General features: G+C 41.6%; 1 protein-coding gene across 4 annotated transcripts in view; it reads left to right on the top strand.

Moving 5' to 3' along the window:
* Positions 1-24,498, top strand: part of pappaa (pregnancy-associated plasma protein A, pappalysin 1a) — a 275,180-nt gene that overhangs the window by 130,698 nt on the left and 119,984 nt on the right. For all 4 annotated transcript variants that reach the window (XM_052037112.1, XM_052037114.1, XM_052037113.1 and 1 more), the window contains exons 11-13: positions 2,635-2,748; positions 4,309-4,444; positions 6,650-6,863. In XM_052037112.1, coding sequence (XP_051893072.1) covers positions 2,635-2,748; positions 4,309-4,444; positions 6,650-6,863 — 464 coding nt within the window. The remainder of the gene's footprint in view (positions 1-2,634; positions 2,749-4,308; positions 4,445-6,649; positions 6,864-24,498) is intronic.

Genomic DNA, 24,498 nt, shown 5'->3' on the forward strand with positions numbered 1-24,498 from the left:
TCTCGTCCTTACGATTACCACATGCGATTTATCACGGCTTTGCCCAGCAAACAGACCTTGCTTGATTTGTGTTCTCCATGTCAGTCCAACTGCCTAAAATCAGCTTAACTAATTCACTTCAGGCTGACGATAGAATAAGCAGCAGTGCCCAGTCTGACACTGAGGCACAAAACCCAGGCTGATATTTGGTCCTGTCGTCAAGAGGCACTAACTGCCTCTAGACTTGGGCTGTCAAGACTTGGGCAAGTCAAAAGGCTTTTGACTTGAGCTGAGCCTTGTTGATAGGTGCCTGCATATCTGCAGCGGATTGCCATCCTACAGGTGGAGGTAAGATCTGGACATTGCCATTGGTGCATCCAAACAGAAAAATCCTGAACTTGCTGAGATACCACTTGACTCAGCAGGGCATTCAGTGGTAGACCACTAATTTGCTGAGGTTTCCACAGTATATACACAGGGGAATCTGTACATGGATCATGTGGCAGATAAGTCATCTTTTTAAACGATTTGTGTTTGTAGTAAGCTTATTCATTCTTTGAAAGTGACCAGTATTCTTAGATGATTGCTTTATTTATAAAGATACATTAATAAGGTTCCATTAATTATATTTTAATTAGAGTCAAAAAGTCATTCAGCACCGAAACAGGGGCTCCAAGCCCACCGCACACACCCATTTATGCTAATCGTACATTAATCCCTTTTTATTCTCTCCACATTTCCATCAACTCCTCCCAGATTTGACCACCCACTTACACAACAGGGGAGATTTACAATGGTCAATTAACCTACCCACTCACACATCTGTGAGATGTAGGAGAAAAGCACAGCACCCAGAGGAAACCCATTCGGTCGCAGGTAGAACCCACACAGATAGCACTGGAGGTCGGGGCTGAAGCGGGGTTACTGGAGCTGCGAGGCAGCAGATCTACCAGCTGCACCACAGCTGATGACAGGGAAATTCAGAAGCATTCCAAAAGCTTGGAAGCTGGGAGAGTTGGTTTACTCTTTGTCAAAGGTTTTCTCAAAGTCTGATTGCATGTATACCTGTCACCACACATGGGCCTCACTGATGGGGTCCAGGACACTCTTGGTCAGCAGGTTCATTCATACAGATCTGAACGGGGTAAGTGCAGGGCAATGGGGAATCTGAGCAGCAAGCGCAGGCACCAAGAAGCAAACTGCTGGAGGAACTCAGCAGGTTGTGCAGTATCTGTGGGAGGAAAGGAATAGTCGACTTTTCAGGTCAAGACCCTGCATCAGGACACCAAGTGTGGGCACCAGGCCCCTTGTCTCAAAGGTCTTTCAGATTAAAGCATTAAACAAATTTTCAGTGACTGCCCAGTGGACATAACCATAAAGATGAGGGAGAGAGTTCTCCCAGAATCCTGACTACGTTTGCCTTCAGTCAAGATCAACAAAAATAAAAGACATATTTGTAACATCAGCTGCTTATGGAATCTTGTGCGCAGACTGATGGCACATTTGCTCCACCTGCACTGCAGAAGATTAATGCATGTTATGGGAGTAAGATAACGCCCTACAAATGCAAGTTTCTTTGTTTGAGTGTCCTTTCTCAGTTCTGCAGGGAAGTTTCAGGCTGAACCTGGATTTAAAGCCAGGGTGGGATTGCTGTACAGGATGAAAGGAGTCCTGTCCCATTGGCAGTGATGTCTTTCAGGTGTGACTTTAAACCATCCTGTCATGTCAGTGGAGTTATGCCTTGCAGCCTGGCAAATATTTAACATTGCTAGACTGTCCAGTCCCTGTTGGTGGGACCTTGTTGACCATGAATTGGCAGCTGTGCTTCACTGCCAGTGAAATACTTCAGATAATCCTGAGACCAAGAGTAGCACAATATAAATGTCGTACTGTTGTAAATATTCAGAAAATTGTTTATTGTATCCAGTAAACTGGATGACAATATTTCTGCAAATGGATTAAGCAAGCTAGCACTCATGTTCTTTTATCTGTTCAACCATGAATATTTCTGGATAGCCAGTTACTGAGTAACATTAGTTCTGTTTGACCATTGACCCAAACCTAAAAGGGAGCTGATGTTTGGTTAATTATGCATACAGAGAGACCTACTGATTGTTCTTTCACAGTTTTGGAAAGTACACTGCCAACCTATTAGTAGTAGAATCAATCTTATCTCAGTTGATCTTGCAGTCAAGGACAAAATTTTCAGATGCTTGATGGTGGTAGGACCTTTAGCTAGTGGCAGTGTTTGATGCCAGTAATGTTAAGATGTGCAGTTTAAAATATGGGTTCTAAAGAATTTGAAGGGAAAAAAATCAAAACTGGTACAATCACTCACACTCCAGAAATGCTGCAGGAGATTCCAAGATGATGTCACTACAGGAATGCCAGATAGCTTGAAGTCATTGTACCATTTGATTCTGCATTGACTATTGTGACTGGTACTTCCACTGTTGTGTTGGCAAGTGGTTTGGCTCAATGAAAGGCAACTCCAGCCAGTATAATTTGGCACTGCACAGGTAATTTCCGTAATCTGCACTCAGCCTAGTTAAATCTTTGGCTAGATTTGCAAAGTAGATATCTAGCCACTTGGCTGTCAACTGCTTTCCTGGTCATATTACCGATTATAAATGAGTGCATGTGCTCTGTCCACAGGTGTGCAAGACCAGGGTTATCGATTTGTCTGATGGAGTGGCTCAGTATGCATGGTTCCCTTGTCTGGAAGCATTTCACAGTACTCCATTCTATCCTGCAAAATACTGGTTAAAGGTAGGTGGATTACACTGAAGGGCTTTGAACAGATACCGATATGGATTGAACACAATGCACTGTGTATGTAACTAAGCAATTTTTTAAATAATGATACTTCAGCCCCCACCAGCACACCCCCAATTTCCCTTTCATCCATCACCTCATGGGGTGGCACACTTGCACAGCAAGTAGAGCCGCTGCCTCACAGGGCCAGAGACCTGACTTTGGGTCCTGTCTATGTGGAGGTTGCATGTTCTCTCTGCGATTGGGTGGTTTCTCCTAGGTACTCTGACACACTCACGCTGACATACTACAAATATTGTCACACTCACGGTGACACACTACAAATACTGGCACACAATGACACAAATACTGGCACACTCAGGGAGATACACTACATATATTGGCTCATTGATGGTGACACACTAAAAATACCGACAGCTTTACAGGGACACACAATACTGGCCCACCCAGTGAGACACACTACAAATACAGACACACTCACAGCAACACACTACAAATGCTGGCATGGAGACAGGCTACAAATCCAGACACACCCACGGAGACACACTACACTACTGGCACCTTCATGGAGACGCATTACAAATTCTGGCATATTCATGGAGATACACTTATGACTGTATACTACAAATACTGGCACACTCACAGTGACACTACAAATGCTGGCGTGAAGATTTAAACAATTATGGACACACCCACAGAGACACACTACAATATTAGCAGATTCATTGGAGACACATGATAGACACATCACACTCATAGAGACACATCACAAATACTGACACACTCACAGGGATGTTCTACAGGTACTGGCACACTCACAATGACCTTTTACAAATAAAACAATGTTACCAATCAAATATTCCCACATGAACACAATAAACATTGACACATGGCCAAGATCTAATTGGGAATATTGACACACTCCTGGAGGCGTCCTTTGAATACTGACAAAGCTCGACAAATATTGAGACACTGGGCAGGGGTCTATGAATGCAGATACATTCCTGATGATGCTATATAAATACTGACACTCTAAGTGACATTGAATATTTACACTCCTTTTGACATTCTACAAATATTGGCACACTGCTAGTGACACTCTACAAATTCCATTCTTGATGGGACTCTGCAAACAGTTACAATCTCATTAACATTTTACAAGTACTGACACACTCTCCTTGTGATTATTGACTCACTCCCAGTCGCATCCTATGAGCACCGCCAAGCACTGGGGAACAGACCCATCATCACCTTCTGAGAACCGTACAATCTACTGTTGTTTAGTGAAGTGGGTACTTGAAGGGTAATTACTTGCAGGGTCATGGAGCAAGAGTAGGAAAGCGGTTTTAACACTCAGTCCAGCTTGGATGCAATGGGCCAAATGGCCTCCATCTGTACCTTAGATTTCAATCATCCATGATTCAATGAAAACAAGCAGAGTGCATCTTGTTATGTCACAAGAACAGGAAGGCAGATGCAAGAAATAAATAGTTTCTTTTTCCCACCTCCCCTAACCAAATGCTAATCCTTATCAACTTTTTTCTCTCTAATGAGGCCTACTTTGCTCAGCCCATGGTTGCTGCTGCTGTCATTGTTCACCTGGCTACTGATGGAATTAGCCTCATTGATCAAAAGCAAGAATCAATCGCAGTTCAGTTGGTTGACACAAAGGATCAGAATCATGACCTGGGTAAGTCTTTTTTTCACAAAGCACAAATGGATCATATTTAGAAAGGACGTTGTTATCTCCCAAGCCTGAAGGAAGTTCAAATGGCTCAATTAGTGGAGTGGCCCAAGTACGGAGGACCGCGAGGATATACTTTGGGAATATAACTGAGACAAAGACCAGCAAATGAAAGGGGTGAAAGGAAAACCAACTGAGGCAATCTCTCTCTTTCTCACTCACTCAGACACACACATGCACAAATACACATGCCAGTACTCACACGCACACAGACACACACCCCATGCACATATACACACACTCCAGCATACACACATACACCATGCACGCACGCACACACCACGCGCACACACGCCATCCACCCACACACACAAACAACTTTGCTTTCTTCACAAGATTCCTTGTTGTATCTTTAAAATGCATGAAGCTCTTTCTCAGAAGCATACATCCTCAATCTGTTCCTTTCCCTGATGACTTCTGACTTTGCATTTTTTCCTTTCTTTCTGCTGAGTATTTATATTATTTATGAGCTTGTATATTGCTGCAACTTTGTTTGGAGATCACTGTTCATTACATGGTGACATTCACCAAAGACCCCTGATCTCTGCTGCTCCCAGAACTAGAGAAACTTGGCCCAATTGTAAATTCAAGTATAACCAACAGTGTAAAATCAGTTCATTTGACTGTACATTTAGTACATAAATACACATTATTTTTCAATGTTCCAGTTATCCTGCAGTTTTTGCATCTACACAACAATTTTTACATTGAGTTGAGACAAGTCCTGCACTATTACTAGGGCAATTTTTATAATGTAGAGCAAAGAACTCTTGAATCCCAAAGCAAATAACACCTGTGAACATGCTGTCCAGATTTGGCTGTATGAATCTGTGTTGCAGGCTTGTGCAACTCACCAGCCTTTTCTCACCTTCCATGAATTTAAGAAGTATCCTTGCTCCGCTACTGTGCTAAAATTGGTGTGCAAATTAAGACTTGTCATGCCAAGTTACAACAGATCAGTTACTGAAGTACCCAGCGGCCTTAAACACCACTCCCAAAATTTCAAATCCCAATTATTTTGCAGCTTGGGTTTAAAAGTACAGAGTAATAGGGGTCCACTCATCCATGTCCAAGATCTTCAAATGCCTTAATGCTTCAAATTGATCCCAAAATCAGGAAGTTATATCTGCAACACAGATTTGTCCAGATTAGGGAATATATTGAAACTAGAATTTTTGGGGGGATGAGGATGTTGAGGATTAAATATGCAGGGCAAGCTGATGGATTTCAGATACATTAGGAATTGGAATAGGCCATTCATAGCCTATTTCACGATTCATTAAGATCACGGCTAGTGTAATCGAATGGCAAAAGAAGGTTGACTAAATGGCCTACGCTAGTTCCTTTCCTGATGGATATCAGTGTATGTTAGTACGTATAACGTCAACAATCACAAAACGATTCCCTTATGTCACTCTATAAAAAACAAATGTTCCCTTAAACAACTGGTGTTATAAACTGCGGTCCAATATTTAAGTTCCAATTTCTTTTTTCTGTAAAAGGTACAGTTAGTTGTGTTGCACTAAGAGCAGCAAAGCTAGCAAGGAAAATAAACCATCCTTAATTAGTAGGGCACAGATGTGAATGGGGGAGGTGACACTTGTGTTTGGAAAGGATAGTTTTAATGGAATATCTGTCTGTTGTAAAACAAATTGTGAAACCACCCTACTTTTGTCATTGCTTCCCATGCTGTAAGTTTGTGGTTTTGAAGCTTTTTCTGTGTGTTGGGGACCCCTCGCAAACATTGACAATTGCAGGGACATCTGTTCTAGCTTTTCAAAGCTACCCAAAGGAAAGGAGTACTATCACCACAGAAAAGGTTTTATTTAATTAGTACACACAAAAAGTAACGCAGCGGTATGATTTAAAATTCAGCAATCCAATGACAGGTAGGTAGGTCTGATTATCTTGTGGAATACCAATGCAAAGATCTATATTACGTATTTTTTGTTGTTGATAAAGGCTCTTCTTTAGTAAATAATCACCCGAAAAACTGTGTTAGCGATATTCTACCTTTTAAAAATATTTTCTCCATCTCATTATCGCTGGTTAAATGCATCTTCCTTCAATAAAAATTTGCAGTTGCAAAGACTGAAATGCCTTGCTGATCTTTAACGGCTGGTGTTTGTTTCCCGCTTTTGTTTTCTGCAGGAATGCACCTTTTAAACTGTCGGAACAACCCCCTCGTTATTCCTGTCATTCACGACCTCAGCAAGCCATTCTACAGGACCTCAGCCATCCTAATTACCTTCCATTCAATGTACATTGCCATCTCTGGGGTGGCCCTGCGCTCCTTCCACAACTTTGACCCCATTACAATTAGTAGCTGCCAAAGCAGTGAGATGTACAATCCCACGGAGCAGAGGTGAGCCTTGATACCGCCTTTTAACTTGTTTTAATCAGTGGGTTCCCAGATAAAATAATGATGTTGACAGAATCTACTGCTTGCAATCAATCCTTCAGGCTCTTCTTCCCAGCTAACAGAACTGGAAAAGCTTTATCTCTTTCAAGAAGGAGATAAGACCACAAAACTGTCCACCAGGAACGGATGCAGACAGATCCAAAAGGCCCCAGGTTCAATTTGCAGTATGTGCTGAGCTCGCTGCCCTCCAGCATGAGTCTTGAATGCTCCTTTTGACCTCAGAACCTGAAGCTGGGCATTAGGATGGAGAAAAGTAATCGAACACCTTTCTGTTGCCTTATCGTCATTGGCCTCCTGCCCCTAGACTGCACTGCTTCTCCCAGTCTGAACCAAGGTACGGGCTTCCAATGAGAGTCTGGTTCCCAGTGCATCAACAAGGTCCAGCTCATAAGGCAGTGTAAGACTTGTCCGTGTGCAATTGGCTGCATGTTCAGACAGAGCAGCTTGACAGCCAGTGAGGTCTTGTCCCCAGGTTCACCAACTGCCAAAGCGGTCATCATTGTCGAATCTTTGGCTCAAGTGTTTAGAGAAATAAAGAAATAAAAAGCATCCCCCCCCCCCCTGCCGAACACACACACACACACACACACACACACAGACACAATTGAACCAAATAACACTCTCCTTTTACACAGTAGCTAAATTTTCCCATTCATATAAAGGGCTGGATGCACTTATGCCAGAGTCAGGTTTCGCAAGCAGATTTCCCAGGCTGCGAGCTGGGAAATTTATGGAGGTTGGCGTTGCCTTGGTGGTTGCCATGAGCACTCCATTGGCGGGCATCCTCTGCTTGGCCCCTGCCCAGTTTTGAACTTACCTGTCAACCGATCCAGGTGTAAGACATGCCCCAATATTTCGAGTATCAAGCCCAGCTACTGATATCTCTCTCCAGTGCCTCTTGTTCAAAGTCATGCTTAAACAGATAGTGGTGAGGGCAGGATGAAGCTTAGCTGCACTCTCCCCTGAAATGGACCTCCACTAGTCCCCAGTGGTCAATGGACCTCTGCTATTCACCTGCAGACAACTGACCGACGGACCTCCACCATTCCCCTGCAGACAACTGACCAATGGACCTCCACTGTTCCCCTGTGGGCAACTGGCCAATGGACTTCAAATATTCACTCAGTCTCTGACATGACGAATGGGTGTTTGCTGGTATCCACGGTACCCAGCCCGCAAGTGACTGAGGGGAAAAGGGGGAGAGCAAATTAATAACAAAAAAAGTAAACACAAGCTCTGTGTACATTATCTTCTGGATAATGTCCATTTTGAGCTGTGGAAACATTTGATACAAACTGTCTTTTAGATGTCAGATGATAGGAAAAAAAGTACATTATACAACTGGAAGGAATGTGTACCTCAGTGGAGTTCCCGTTTAGTAATAATATCATCAAGAGCTGCAGAAAGGCAGATTGTGGACTCTGACATTTATTGATAGCACAGATGGGTGAGCTGAAGGCATGAAGCCTTGGAATGTGAAAAGGTTACCTTTAGTGTGCTGTGATCTGCTTCTATTTCCATCTCATTAGAGCAGTGCTACCTTCTGTGCATGTAGCAATTATATGTTAAAAGAAAATGCATGATCTTTTATTTCAGGTGGAAGTGAACTCATAAGTTCACTACATTTGCCATTATTTGTGGCATTCAAGTTTTGAAAACAAGTTTCTATTGTGCAAGCGATCACAATAACTTCTTTCATTCAAATGATGCCTTTGATTTAGCAAAACTGCAAAGTGCTTCATGGTAATATTATTGGATACGAACTGATGATGAATAACCCAAAGAGATATTTGACTCGATGACCAAAAGGTTAGCCAAAGAGGTTGGTTTTAAAGAAAAGAGAGCTTGTCTTTGAGACATGTCTCACAGCACCTGAGACATGGGTTCAGTTCTGACACTGGGCGTTGTCCTCCCTGTAACCACACAGATTTCTTCTGAGTGCTCCAGTTGCCTCCCACATTCCAAAGATGTGCAGGATGGTGGGTTAATTGGCCTCTGTAAATTCGCCCCAGTGTGTAGGTGAGTGTGGAATCTAGGGTGAGCTAATGAGAATATAAGGACAAATAAACACTACAATGAAAAACTTGCTTGCAACTGCATCACAGGCACGTAGGTACAGACAACACACAAAACATAAATTATACATAAATTGTACAAGACAGTGAAGGGGGAGAAAGACTGTGCAAAAAAACACAACGGAGACAAGTCCGTGGCAGTGCATAGAGGTGGTCCACAGTGTTCCATTGCTGAGGTAGGATTAGGGTTGTGCAGACGTGTGATTTCTGGCCCTCATGACTGGGCAGGTAATCTTGATGGACTGAGTTATTATTTTTCCTGCCCCTTGTTTACACATGTTCATACAGTTTAGTACTTGAGAGGAGCAGAGGGGACAAAGGACTCAAGAGGCAAGACTTTTATTCTACTGTGCCTGTTTCTAAAGGATCTGGTTATGGACAATTTTCTGAATAGTAATGAATTCTGGAATTTTCAGGTTGTTCATAACTCCAGGCTAAAACTAAAAACATTTATCCCAGACTTAACAGCACTGCACAAATAGTATTCCGAGGCATAACATTAAACCCACATTGTTTATTTCATAAAGTCTCAGCCACTGAGTAAACAATAGCCGACCATCTCAAATGCATGGTGTATGTCAAAATTCCTACTAAGCAGTCTATTCTATTAAATTGCATGTCATATTCTCCTTTCAATGCCCCTGGGTTAGGGAGAAGGTAAAAATCATTTAAGATCGTGTATGTGTGTAAGCACCACTCATATACTATACTTTGAAGGCAGCATAGTGGTGCTCCTAGCAGAGCTGCTGCCCCACAGCTCCAGCGAAATAGGTTCAATCCTGGCCTCTGGTGCAATCTGTGTGGAGTTTGCACTTTCCCCCTGTGAGGGGTTTGCTCTGGGTGCTCTGATTTCCTGCCACGTCCCAAAGATACAGATTGGCAGCTGAATGAGGCACTGTAACTTGCCCCCAGTGCGTAGGTGATGAGTAGAATATGGGGGAATTGATCGGAATGTGGGGAGAACAAAATGGGTTTTGTGTAGGATTAATGTAAATGGGTGCCCGATAGTCTGCACAGACTTGCTGGGCTGAAGGGTCTGTTTCCATGTTATATAATTCCATGACACTATGACGTTGGGCCTTCATTGAAAATTGCACAGGCCAATGCTTCTTTTCTATGGTGACAAATTAAGAATGATAATTTACCTCAGGAGGCCGAATGTGTGACAATGCCCATCGTATACAAACTATATCAAAACCAAAATCAGGAGAAGGAGAAAGTAAAAAGTGCTGAAAAACATTTACAGTATACAGTAGTCAATACTGAAATGAGCATTGAGTGAGGCAGTTACTAACAATCATAAGGCTCCCAGTACTATGTTGTTGAGGGGTAGAGGTCATTGAAATCAATAAATAAGGAGTGAAGTAATTGATACTGCTGTCGGTGAAAAAGCAAAGTTACCATTGTGGAGATCCAACATTCCTCAAGACCCTTTCTATATTTCTGCAATTAAATGTACTTTTTTGTAAATGTGCAATCAAATAAATTTCCAATTTTGCAATGAAAGTCTGGAAAAGAAGATAATAAAAGAAGAAAATAATACTGCAGCATTATTGCTCGTCTCCAAAAAAAATGGGCTCAACCTCACTTAGAATATCCATGTCGAGATATTGGAGGTGGTAAAGGCAAGTTAGACCACAGGTGTGCCATTAGACAAAGAACCTTTTGTTCAAAGGGCTTTTTCTGGAAATTCAGTGGTGTTCTTGGCCCAGGCCATCCTCGTGGAAGTCTCAAAGGACATCAGGTTGGTCTGGATCCAAGTCTCAGAGGAGAGAGGTCTGAGCAGGGAAGTGGCAAGTTTTGGATGGAAGGGGTCAGTGGAACATTAAAGTGGGTCAGCGTCCATAGGTTACAATGAGGCTCAGGTTGGCAGGGTGGATTCCAATTGACTGAGGGGGATTGGTGGGATGGGCGTGGTGGGTCAGACAGATTGATAAGCGTGGGATTGCACATCAGTAGTGGGGGTGCCGGGTGAGTGTCACAAACTGGGAGTTAGGGGGATGTATGGTGTAGGTGAGGGTAGAGCAATATCAGCAGGAGAGCAACGTGAGTAGCAGGTCGCTAGCACTGGACTCCACAGCTGGGGTCTGCTCTGGCAGTGTTGACGTGCTTCTGAATAACTGAGCACTAATGGAATGGATGATATTTTTCCCCAAAAATATACTTTATTCATAAAATACACTGTCATATAATCATGAGTCATTATCTTCACTCACTGTACCAAGCAGTTCAATACACTCAGTTGCAACATGTCAACATCACCAATGTTTCAGCTTCAAACACTGCATCAGTGAAATGTTTGAGAGTCTATTACATTGGGCCCAGTCCCTTTCAAGGGGGAGTAATTTTTTTTCCCACGCTGTGACAGCCACACTGAGGCAGGGTTTGCTCCCATCCATGTCTGATGCACCCAGCAAAGGTAACGTGGGGGCAGGCAAAGCCAAAAAGGGCATGAGTCAAACTCCTGCCTGGTCACCATGCTTACAAGAAACTGTGCACAGGCACAGAAGGCACCAGATCCCAGTAGCGGTTTCCAGGTATAGCTTGCACATCATTGGATACTATTGCACACGTCCAAGCCACTCTAGGCCTTAACTTATGACAAGTATAGAGGTCATTGAAAGAAAATCATACACTTCATCCCACTGGACCCAAGTTCCTTGATTTTCCTTTCCATTCGACTTTATATTGAAATTGAATCACCCAGCAGACGGAAGTGTAGCAGAATGTGATGCAATTGCTCGTTTGTATGCACCTGTGCTTCTGGTTGCCAGGGCTCAGCTTTTATCTCCACTAATTTTTCTGCCTGTGGTTTGTAGGGCTGGAAATGGTAGTAGAGTTAGGATGAGGAACAAATTTTTAACTGGAACTCACTGCCCACAAAGGTGATGGAAACAAAATCAATCAGGACTCTCAAGAGGGAGTTTGACAGCCCCTTGCTGGAAGATAATTTTCAGGGCTCTGAGGGAAGTGTGGCACAAAGGGACTGACTGGTTGCTAAATTTGGAGCTGGCATAGATTTAATGGGTTGAATGGCCTACTTCTGTGCTGTATCAATTCTCTGAGTTAGTGATAGCAGTGGGAGAATCAAAGGTCAATAATACCACAGGGAATGCTGGAAATACTCAGTGGGTCAGGCAGCATCTGTAGAGAGAGAAACAGAGTTAACTGCTTCTGTTAAATAGAGATAATATTTCCTCAGAACCCAAAAATGCTAACTGTTTTTGCCTGCACGGATTCTGCCTAACCCACTGAATATTTCTAGCATTCTCTGTTTTTACTTCAGAATTCCAGCATCTGCAGTTTTTTGCTTCCTGAATCAGAAGCCAATGTTAGTCAATTATGACAGGAAAGATCAGTGCAAGTGACAAACTAACTGGCTCTCACTAACATGACAGGATGTCTTCTCAAAAGTTAGGTAGCTTCCAGCACAGGTAAAATGTAAAAGTTAATGTGGATAATGATATGAGCCAATGTTCAAGACAGAAATTTTGCTCACAAACTGATAATACAGCACTCATAATGTTAAGTAATTCAGCCAAATCAAACTTAGACCCAAAGACAGTTTATGATTTTTTTTACTAATTCATTTTCTTGATGCAGGCAAGGTCAACACTCATTGCCCAGTCCTAAATGCCCTTGAGATGGTGGTGGTGAACCACTTTCTCGAATTGCTGCAATCATTCTGATTAATGTACAGCCCCGTAGATTCTGTTGGGTTGGGAGTTCCAGGATTTGGACTTTGTTGTGATAAAAGAACAGTGATAAGTTTCCAGGTCAGTAAGATGAATGAGTTGGAAGGAAGGCTGCAAGAGCTGGTGTCCCCGTGCACTTGCTGCCCTAGTCCTTCCTGGTGATGGAGATCCCACGTTTGGGAGGTGCCACTGGAGTGGCCGAGGCAAGTAAATGTCGTGCATCTTGTAGATGGCACAGACTTTAGCTACAATGTACTGGTGGTGGAGGGAGTGAATGTTTAAGGTGATTGAATGAGTACCAATCAAGTGAGCTGCTTTGTCACAGACAAGTCACTAATTAGACTAACGTGGAGATTTTGGTCCTCAGAACAACTGACGTTGGGCCTTGTGATTGTCCCTCCATCTCAAAATCTAGTCTTATTGAATAACTTGCCATTGTGGTAATTTTTGTGGTAATGTCATCAGTAAGCATTGAAGGAAATGCAGATCATTTGATGTGTTTTTGTTTCTGAAGGGAATTTAATTTGACACTTTGTGATTTTTTTTCCTTCGCTTAAAAGCAGCAAATTAATTTGCACCATTTAAGCACAGACCACTGAGAGAGATTAGAACCTTTTCTTAAACTCCCAATTTTTTTTTAAATCCATGATTGCTAATTGTGGCAGCACAAATGCCTCACTGAAATAGGCCCCTTTACACTATTACAATTGCGCTAGGGCTGATTGAAGGCTCAGTCTTTACCACTTTGTATAGCACTGCAGGAGAGCCAAAAGCTTCAATCAGGGAGGTGTGACTGGGTTTCCCCCAAGGTCTTAGTGTCTGCTGTATTCAAACACAGAGGGGTAGTGTATTGCAGTTATGAGTGTACCCAATTTCATCAAAAGTAAGATTGCTCATGTTCAGTTTGAACAGTACACATTTGCTAATATGCTCATAGACATAACAAATGTGGCTTACATCTACCTGAGTCACACATCAGCATAGTTAACTCTTAATTGCCCAATTAAATGGCCAAGCACAGTATCCAGTGGTTCAAGAAAGCAGCCAATCATTACCTGGTAACCACCGATCAGGATCATATGCCAATCTTTTAAGTACTGGGAATAAGTACACTGGGAATCACGGAGCATTTGGTGAAGACATTTGAAAAAGATAGTAAATACACACATACATACACACGCACACAGGTGCTTGCGCGTGCGCACGAGAAATTAATTAACAAGTTGTAAGACACTTGTCTAAGGTGAGCATTTGTCAATTACCTCTCATAGAGTCAGAGAGTTAAACAGCACAGAAACAGGGCTTTGACCCAACTAGTCCATGCCGACCAACGTGCCTTCCTGAGTGAGTCCCATTTGCCTATGTTTAGCCATATCCCTTCGAACCTTTCTTATCCATGTACCTGCCCGATGCCTTTTATAATTGTACCCACCTCTACCCCTCCTCCTCTGGCAGTTCGCTCCATATACCCATCACCCTCTGTGTGAAAAACTTGCCCCTCAGGTCCCCTTTAAATCTTTCCCCTCTCACAAACCTATGCCCTCTACCCTGGGTAAAAGACTGTAACAATCCATCTTATCTATGCCCCTCATAGATTTTTATAAACCTCTGCAAGATCACTCCTCAGTCTCCTTCGCTCCAGAGAAAATAGTCCGAGCCTATTCAGTTTCTCCTTGTAACTCCAGCCCTCTACTCCCAGCAACATCCTTGTGAATCTTTTCTGCATGGTCTCAAGCTTAATCATATTCTCCCCATAGTATGGCAACCAGAACAGCACATAATATTCCACATGGCTTTCTCTCATTGCATTCTATCCATCTGGTTCCCAAGGACTTATCAGGCTATTTGTAGGTTTTGTTTCAAATGATAAAATAACTCCTCTTGCATCATAAAAACAAATTGTGTTCAATCAACTTGATTGGAGCTTTCAGATAACGTAACAGTATTGAAGAGGATAAAATGGTTGATGCTGTCCACATGATTTGAAGAGGCCTGAATAAGCTTGTTGGCAAAACTGGAGGCCTTAAAAGGAAAAGTGGCAGCATGGATATGAAATCAGCTAAAGGGCAGAACATACTGCTGAACAGAGCAGGGTATCTGTGGCACTTCTTGGGAATCAGTACTAGGTCCGCTGCTTTTCTTGACATGTATTAGTATTTTTGATGCATGTGCAAGTCACAATTACTAAACATGCAGATGATACGAAACATAGAAACATAGAAAAACCTACAGCACAATTCAGGCCCTTCGGCCCACAAAGCTGTGCTGAACATGTCCCTACCCTAGAAATTACTAGGCTTACCCATAGCCCTCAATTTTTCTCAGCTCCATGTACCTATCCAACAGCCTCTTAAAAGACCCTATCGTATCCGCCTCCACCACCGTTGCCGGCAGCCCATTCCACACATTCACCACTCTCTGAGTAAAAAACTTACCCCTGACATCTCCCCTATACCTACTTCCCAGTACCTTAAACCTATGAACACGGAAGTGAGTAAGCAGTTAAAGGGACAGCACTAGACTTCAAGAGAATAGTAGATGAAGTTTCACACAGAGCAGTGCAAAGTGATACATTTTGTAGGAAGAATGATGGGAATCAACATAAATGAGTGGGTACAATTCTAAGTAGCTAATAGGAACAGATCTCTGGGAGCAAATAGACACACATCATTGAAGATGACGGGTCTGATTGAAGAAGAGGTTAAAATGATGTGCGAGATCCTGGGCCTTCTTCAGAGAAACACATGATATTTGACAAAAGAACCAAAGGAGACATAAGGAAAAACTTATTCAAGCAGTGAACAGTTATGATCTGGTATGCGTAGCTTGAAAGAGTGGTAGATTCCTTTTTGACTTCAAAAAAGAAATGGACAGGAACTTGGGAATAAGAAAAATGTACAGGTCTACATGGAAAAGGTAAAAGAATGGAAACAACTAGGGTCCTTTTACAAAGCAACAGCACGGATCCAAAGGGTCAAATATTCTCTTTCGGTGCTGTTATCATTCAAGGATTAGGGGTACGAATCACAACTGATTCTTTTTTCCATCCACAGCCAGTTGAGTTGAGCCAAATGTAACATGCAAAACATTGGTATCTGCTAACTCAGGGCAGACACGAATTGTCAATATGTCTCAGCACAACACTGGAGACTGTACTTAGCCAGCAAGCCAACAATACCACTTTACAAACAGAGAAGTCCAAACCTGTAATGTTTACTTTTTAATTTTCACTTTAAGATTTAATCAGCTCTTTCTTTCAATTGAAGCAGTTATTTCTTGCACTGAATGTTACAAAAATACTTCAATATTTAGGACAAATAAGTTGGTTCTGCCAAGCATTGCTGGTTTACGTAGCCAAGTAGCTTCCTGTTTGGCAACACTGAGACAATTGCAGTCGAGAATGACTGGGTAAATTAATTCAAATGCATTGACGAATGATTGTGTTTTGTTGCACATGGTGAAAAAGACAAGTAGCATGAATCTGAAACAGCCCCCCAAATATACTATTGTATACAAATTGTATATTGTAGACAAACACTGGAAATTCCTATTTTCTTCAAATAAATCACTGTTTTAATCACAGTGCAATCAACATGGGCAAGAGAACTAAACTTTACTGAAGGCATAATCATACAGGATGGATTCAAACCATGTACTTCAGTAAAGATCCCAATTTAATTTTGAGATCCAACCTCAATTTGATGCGAATCGTTGCTTAAGTTGATCCCTGTCTCTCTACCAGTCGGTTTGGAGTTTCTAATTACTGCCCAGTATTCAGTAGCATTTGTTCATATTGTTCACGCATGACGGTGGCACCATCCCAGCAAATGGGCTTCCAGTATTCGCCATGGATCACAGCCACTTCGATAAAAGTATCGGAGGTCTGTGTGGCCTGAAACCTTGTGCCCAGCACGACAGAGGATATTTGGAATTACACAGAATTTGCAGCACAGAAACAGTCCATTTGATCCAATTGCTCCATGCTCCATTTGAATCTCCTCCAATCACTTGTAATCTAACTCCATCAGAATACACTTCTATTCATTTCTCCATTATGTGCTTATCTAACTTTCCGCTGAACATTTCCAATGCCGTTAGCCTCAATTACTGTTGCGTGAGTGAAATCTACATTCTGCCCACTCTCAGTAAAAGGACTTCCTCCTGAATTCCCTCTTGGCTTTATTGATGATTATCTGAAATTCAATGGTCCCTAAATTTGGACCCCAACAGAGTGGAAACATTTCTGTCAATTTTCGCTTTATCATATCGTTTTATAATCTCAGATCCCCATGAGCCTATCCCTCAGCCTCCTGTAGATTAAAGAGCCCTCGTCTGTTCACTTTGAAAGAGCCTTAGTCTGTTCAGGGTGTAAACTCTTAGTTCTGTACCACCTGGTGGTTAAGAGGGTGGCTGAGGGGAGTTGGGACAGGGGTGGGTGGAATGTTGGGGTGGTGGTGCAGTGGAGAAAGCATGTCTGGAGCAGTGCAGACTTTGTTTATGTTAGAGTTATCCATCCATCTAGTTTACTCTCATTCCTAAAACAATTACAAGCAAGATTTCATGAAGTCAGTGTTTCCAGAGAAACCAAAAGTGAGTTTTGAATTCTGTAAGGATACTACAGAAACCACGATATTCTTAAAATGCACAATCCAATCGCACAAACTTGCTCATCGCCACCTGTCAGTGAGCAGAAAATATTGCATCTTTATCTCCTCCATCTGGCAAAACTATTTGGCAAAGTGTGACCTAGAAGTTTTCACTTTTTTATGCCCTCAGTTTGCTGTCATGATGGTGTTATATTGGAGCTTGTTTGGAATGGCCTGACCCTGGCTCTACTCATACCATTAATAAAACTGCATCTTTTATTGCAAAGCTCAAGTGTGGTCTTACACAAAGCCCAGACATTAAAAGAGAGAAAATTTGCCTTTAAAGGCTCAGTGGCAAAACTATTATTCTGAGAAAACAATCCAAATAACAGATACCAGGAAAGTGTTAGGAGATGAAAATGATGGAATAAGTGCCTTATTTTTCATTTTACTCCAATAAACTAAGTGTCTTCCAAGAGGGATATAATTGTATCAAGGTTCTATTCAACAGACACATTTTCAAGCATGTATTTTGTTGTTTACAACACCTGTCAAAAGTAATTCTATTTAAATAGAATTCCAATTAATTATAGTAACACTAAAATAGACATTTAGATTGTTAAGGTCTTTTGGCAAGTCACATGGAGCATCTGCATTTCTAGCATCAAATAGGGCATATGTTCACTTTACTGCTGAAATCATTCTTTCAGTACACACTGATATACAGTGCAGTAGAATACAAGGAAAAGAATGCATTGGTAATGTCAGGAAAGTATAAGCAACAAGCCAGAAAACACTGTTGCTGTTTGAAGCTTGATTACACTGCTGGTGTTTGATCATATCCAAATCTGCAGATTGATTCTCAGTGTCCATTCATTTCGCCAAATAATAACATAAATACTATCCAGTTTGTGGTTAACCTATGCACTCCTAGAGATACCGAGTTAGTTAAACTCAGACATTAGGGGATATATACGTCATTACCCAGGGACTCCTAGTGCAAACTACTTATGCAGGCTTTAAGCTTATTTGTGAGGTCTCCCAAATCATGTGCCAATTCTCATCAGCTTTGCTTACAGATAAAGAATGAAGTAGATGCAGCACTTGTAGGATCAGTCTGGATATTCTTTGAAGGAAAAGATGAGGAAATATTTTAATAAAAAGACGTTTTTCCACAAATGCTACCCAAACAAATGGAATGAAAACAGGAAATGCTGGAAACACTCAGCAGGTCAGGCAGTATCTGAGGAGAGAGAGACAGTTAATGATTAAGGTCTTGGCACTGGGAAAGAGAGATGCACAATTTAACAGTTTTTTTTCCACAGAAGCTGCCTGACCAGCTGAGTGTTGCCAGCATCTTGTGTTTTTTTTATTTCAGATATTCAACATCAGCAGTTTTTTTGATTTTCCTAAACAAATGGAAATTTGATTTCTTAACCATTATGCCAGAATAAAAACACTAGATTGAGAAGTTTGCTTTCTTGATTGTTAATACTTTTAACATTAGTGGTACAGTGACATAGTTCATAGAGCTATTGCGTCACAAGTCCAGTGATCCGGTCCAATCCTGAACTCTGGTGCTGTCTGCATGGAGTTTGCACATTCTCCCTGTGACTGCATGGTTTTACTGTGAGTGCTGAGGATTCTCCTTCATCCCAAAGATTTGTGGGTTGGTAGGTTAATTGGCCACTGTAAATTGCCGCCAGTGTGTAGGTGAGTGGTAGAATCTGCGAGGAGGTGATAGGAATGTGGGGAGAACTAAATGCGATTCATGTAGGATTAATATAAATGGGTGTTTAATGGTTAGGGAGGACTTGGTGGGCTGAAGGTCTGTTTCTATGCTGAATTACTCCATGACTCTAAGCTGTGCCCTGCATTGTATGGATTGCTAGCAGAATTCAAAACACCTTCCTGTGACTGTGCATCTCTGCAGCATTCCTAACCCTTTGGGAAAATTTTCTTCTCGGCTGAGACTGTCAACTGAAGTCCAGACGTTCTAGGCTGCCTAACTTGATGTCCACCAGCAGTGCTCTCAAATCAGTAAATCCGAAAGAAGTTCAGTAGCTTTGGTCCTTGTACAAAGATTCCAGGCAAAGCCCTGCTGGAACAGTGTAGTAGTTTGTAAGTCTATTAATTACCACATATTTTGTTTGGTTTGCGGTTCATTCTCATTATTTATAAACCTCTTCTATTTTCTGCAGTGTTGTGTTCTATTCTGGAAATCTGCTTGGCTGCAAGCCTGTTTAATGTTGTTCTGTATACTGCAGAATGACAATGCCTCATCTTCTGATTTTACAGGGTTGTATTGACTATTTGGAGGATTTTGTTGACCATTATGAAACAAGCATATTCTATCATTGTTTTTGTATATATCCAGCCTATTTGTAAGATGTGAGGATTTAAGGGTGTTTGTGGATTTTCTGGTTGGCAATATTTCATAATTAATTGTTGAATTGTTTGAAAAGATCTTGGTATTACGGTTGGGTATACATGTTTTTGGTAATGTTGTGGTCAATTTTTTTTTGCCAATTTTCTTCTTTTGATTCTCTTAAACTCACTATAAACCAAAATACTCACTGCCTTTGTTCTTCATCTATCACTGAAGTAAGGATTGACTGAGTCCTCTCCCAGCTGAATTTATTCCTTCCTACAGCTTCAGATTTCCCTTTTCCTGATGGCCTACATATTTTTGCAAAGACACTACAGCTCTGCTCAATAAACATTTCCTGGTTTACCTCATCTGTTTTTCCATTGTAGCATTACCTCAAAAGATGAACCATTCTCCTCCCTTAAATCAGGCCAAATATTCCTGAATTTTTAACAGAGGAATTCCAGTTACCTGGATACAAGATTGGAGGCTACAGGGAAAGGTATAGATGATGACACGTACCCTGATACGTACAAGTCCTTGTGCTCACGGAGGGGGTAGAGATGGTGTTTGTGTGGGATAGTAGGCAAGAGCTAAATAATCCAAATGAAAAATTGGACAAATAATTTTGCTTAGTAACCTCTGACAATTGTTAAGCCTTATGTTACATTAAGCCTGCTGTGTTGCAGGGACTGGTGCTGGGTTCTTTATTATTTGCCATTTGGAAGAGAATATTGGTGGCGTGATTAGTAAGTTTGTAGATGACATCAAAATTGGTGGTATTGTGGACAATGAAGAAGATTATCTGAAGTTATAACAGGATCTAGATCAACTGGGAAAGTGGGCAAGGGAATGGCTGATAGAATTTAACTCAGACAAGTGTGAAGTGATGCGTTTTGGGAAGTTAAAGCAGGGCAGGACATACACAGTGAACGGCAGGGTCCTGAGGGGTGTGACTGAACAGTGAGACCTTGGGTACAAGTACATAGTTCCCTGAAAGTGGCAACACAGGTACACAGCGTGGTGAATAAGGCGTATACTATGCTTGCCTTCGTCGGTCCAGCCATTGAGTATTGGAGTTGGGACATTGTATTACAGTTGTACAAACCATGGGTTAGGCTGCATTTCGAGTAATGTGCACCATTCTGGTTGCCACACTATTGGAAGGATGTGATTAAGCGAGAGAGTGTGCAGAAAAGATTCACAGGAATGTTGCCAGGACTGGAAAGCTTGAGTCACAAGGAGAGACTGGATAGGCTGGGACTGTTTTCCCTGGAGCCAAGGAGGCTGAGGGGTGACTTTACAGAGATTTATAAAATTAAAAGGGGCATAGATAAGATGGATTGTTACAGTTGTTTTCCCAGGATATGGGAATCCAAAACTAGAGGGCATTGGTTTAAGGTGAGAGGGGAAAGATTTAAAGGGAACCTGACGGGCAAGCTTTTTTTTTACACACGGAGAGTGGTGGGTCTATGGAAAAAAATTGCCAGAAGAAGTGGTAGAGGCATATACAATTACAACATTTGTAAGACATTTGGACACATGGATAGGAAAGGTTTCGAGGGGTATGGGCCAAATGCAGGCAGATGGGATTAGCGTAGATAGATATCTCGGTTCGTATGTACGAGTTGAGCTGAAGGGTCTGTTTCCATACTGTATAACTCTATGACTCTGTACAGAACTCCCCCCAGAAAACTACACAGCTATATCCAGTGTTGCACCTAAGTGGAGTTGCTGCCTTACACCGGCAGGGACTCAGGTTCAATCCTGACCGTGTGCAGACTTTATGGTTGCACATTCTCCCTGTGACTGTGTGCGTTTCCTCCAAGCACTCTGGTTTCCTCCCATATCCCAAAGACACGTGGGCTGGTAGGTTACTTTAACATTGTAAATTACCCCTATCGTGTCGATGAGTAGAGATCCGCGATCTGCGGAGAGTTGATGGAAAAATAGGGAAGAACAAATTACTGGGGAAACAAGAGGAGCAATGAGGTTGCACTGTGAGCTGGTGCAGACCTGATGGACCAAATGCCCTCCTTCTATATCATAAGGTAATATGGAACATGGCAACATCCAACAATCCAAGAAAAGATTACACCTTTTCCTTCCAATAACTTGACACACGGATCATGTGAGCAATCTTTCTTGAATCTTGTTCTCCTGGCTTGTATGAGACAAAATTGATGCTTTGATAATTTAACAGGACTAAGAAAGTATTTCTTGGAAGGCACTAAACTCTGGTGTGGTAAATACATAAAGCTTCCACTTTTTCGGAAAATAGCAGCCCAAAATGAAAATCAGCAAGAGCTATCCTGATAGGAGGGTGAATGGCCAGGTGATATTCAAGGACTTGTAAGCCGAGATGTATTGAGAAGGCCAGCTGTTGTGGTAATTCTCTGCAGTTGTTCTATGCAGTTTATTCAAAGTCACTAGTGACATGCCCTATTGCAATACCCAGTGCAATTGACCGAAGTTCTGAAGTCTCAACACATTAACTCACAGAACAGTATTTATATTGGCAGCAAATAAGAACAAAATATCAGAAGGAACATTTCTTGTCCACCTCTGTTTTCTTCAAGCCTCCAGCTTTCTCGGAGACAACTTCACTAGTCTGGTAACATGGTGGATATCCTCTTGAATTAGAAATTTGGAACAAACTAAACTTCTAAGCATCTGGGACATGGAGAGTACAATAAAACTGTTCAGGATTGGAGACTGGGTCAAATGTAAAAAAAACCATTGAAGTCCAGATGACTATTAAATAAACAGTGAGAAAAGTTAAAATGAAAATGAACAAGTAGACAGTGAAAGAAAAAGGCAACTGATTGAACAATCCCCTGGGATATGATGGGATTACTTTCAGAGGTCTTGCAGGAATGCAAACCTGTAGGAATATTTGATGAGTTTTATGGGATCCAGAAAGATTTCAGGTTGAAAAATGGGAAAATCCTTTGGGAGTTATCATCAGAAATAATTATTTGCAGCTTTCTCCAAGAAAGTTACTGTACTAGATTGCAGTAAAATGTACAATATCCAAAGCTGTTAAATTTGTGCACTTGAGTTATCTCAATTTTTAAAATGACAAGGTCCCATTCTTATAATTGACACAGATTTAAAAGGGATCCTCACAAGGCGATTTAAAGAAAAGCTGCCTTTGTATCTAAATTTGATCCCTGGATTTCTCTGGTTGCGTAGATGCCCAGAAATTGCTCCGACTGCCCCTATGTTAGGGAGGAAAATGTAACCCTGTTTGCATCCTAATATTTATGTATTGAGTGGAATGTGGTATCTGTAATTCAAAATCACAAATAATGGCATCAACTTCAGCTGTTCCTACTGAGAAAAAAATGAATCAATGGAAAGATATATTAGGTTAATTCATTTTTTCCCCATCTTACGTAAACACTCAAAAATCAAAGCAATATTTAATTTATGGTTTTTGTCTGTATCAAAATATAGTTTGAGTGAGTAATTTGACCACCTCATAAAAAAATCAGAAAGAGGACAACAATAAATTCACAGATCCTTCACTTCAGTGGGGACCCAAGGCTTAATTGGAACAAGCTGAACAATTCCAGGTGATATGGTAAAGCCCTACAAAAGCCCAGCCTATTTCCAAATTGGACTTCCTTTGAACATAACTCCCTGTTCGTATAACTGGATAGGGAAATTTACCTTTTTTCTCCTTTTATATAAATTAGCTGGATTTTGCTGCCTGTTGGACTGCAGACATTGTTCAGTGTAGGTGCCGGTAAATTTCACATTCACCAAAGTCCCAAACTTATGAGCTAAGCTCTGTCAGAGATTTTGCTGTTGAACATCCCACTGGTTCTAACAGAGGCTTGCTAAGATTTCTCAGGATTTACACTGGACTTTGAAATGGCTTGACATGTCACTCAGTTCCAGAGGAATAAGGGATGGACAATAAATGCTGGATTAGTCAATGGTATCCATGTCTCTTGCGTGGAAAGGAAATGACTGAGTTCACTTCACATTTATCTATGATGCAGGTGTAGATCTATATCTTCTGACGTATAAATTTACTGCCAATATTTTTTTGCTGAAAGTGCACAGAACAAGTGGACTCTGTGACCCTTACTTTTCAACAATCAATTTTCATGTTCAGCATTGCAAGATTTTGTGCACATTCCATGCATCTGGGAAATAAATAATACAACTGTTAAAACCCACAGCTGGCACTCTCAGTGAGTGAAACCTTGACGCATAATCTCCATACAGTTTGTGGCAGATATCTTGTTTCATCCCAATTTAACGATAACAATAAGATGTTCAGTTCAAATTATTTGGAAGCTTTTTTCACCTAAAGGTTACACCTACAGCATTGTCCTGGAAGAGTGAGTTTTATTGCACACCTATTGTGACAGTCAGAGACTGTTCCCCAGGGCGACAATGGCTAACATGAGAGGATGTAATTTTAAAGTGATTGGAGGAAGATATAAGGGGGATGTCAGGGGTAAGTTTCTTTTACACAGAAGAGTGGTGGGTGCTTGGAACGCACTGCCAGCAGAGGTTGTGGGGGCAGATACATTAGGGACATATAAGAGGCTCTTAGATAGTCACATGAATGACAGAGAAACGGGGGCTATGTGGGAGGGAAGGGTTAGATACGTCTTAGGGCAGGATAAAATGTCAGCACAACATTGTGGGCTGAAGGGCCTGTACTGAGCTGTAATGTTCTGTTCTATGATCTAGGCAATCTGGTGTAAACATAGAAGAAAAATCATATGGTTCAGGCAAGTGCATTTGTCATTGTGAACCATCACAAATCATCTACTGTAGGCTTATTAATGTATATTGAGGATACAGGAAGAGGAACAGCAAGGCCATTCCATC

The sequence above is a fragment of the Pristis pectinata genome, chromosome 23 (assembly GCF_009764475.1).
Source record: "Pristis pectinata isolate sPriPec2 chromosome 23, sPriPec2.1.pri, whole genome shotgun sequence".
Classification (NCBI taxonomy): domain Eukaryota; kingdom Metazoa; phylum Chordata; class Chondrichthyes; order Rhinopristiformes; family Pristidae; genus Pristis; species Pristis pectinata.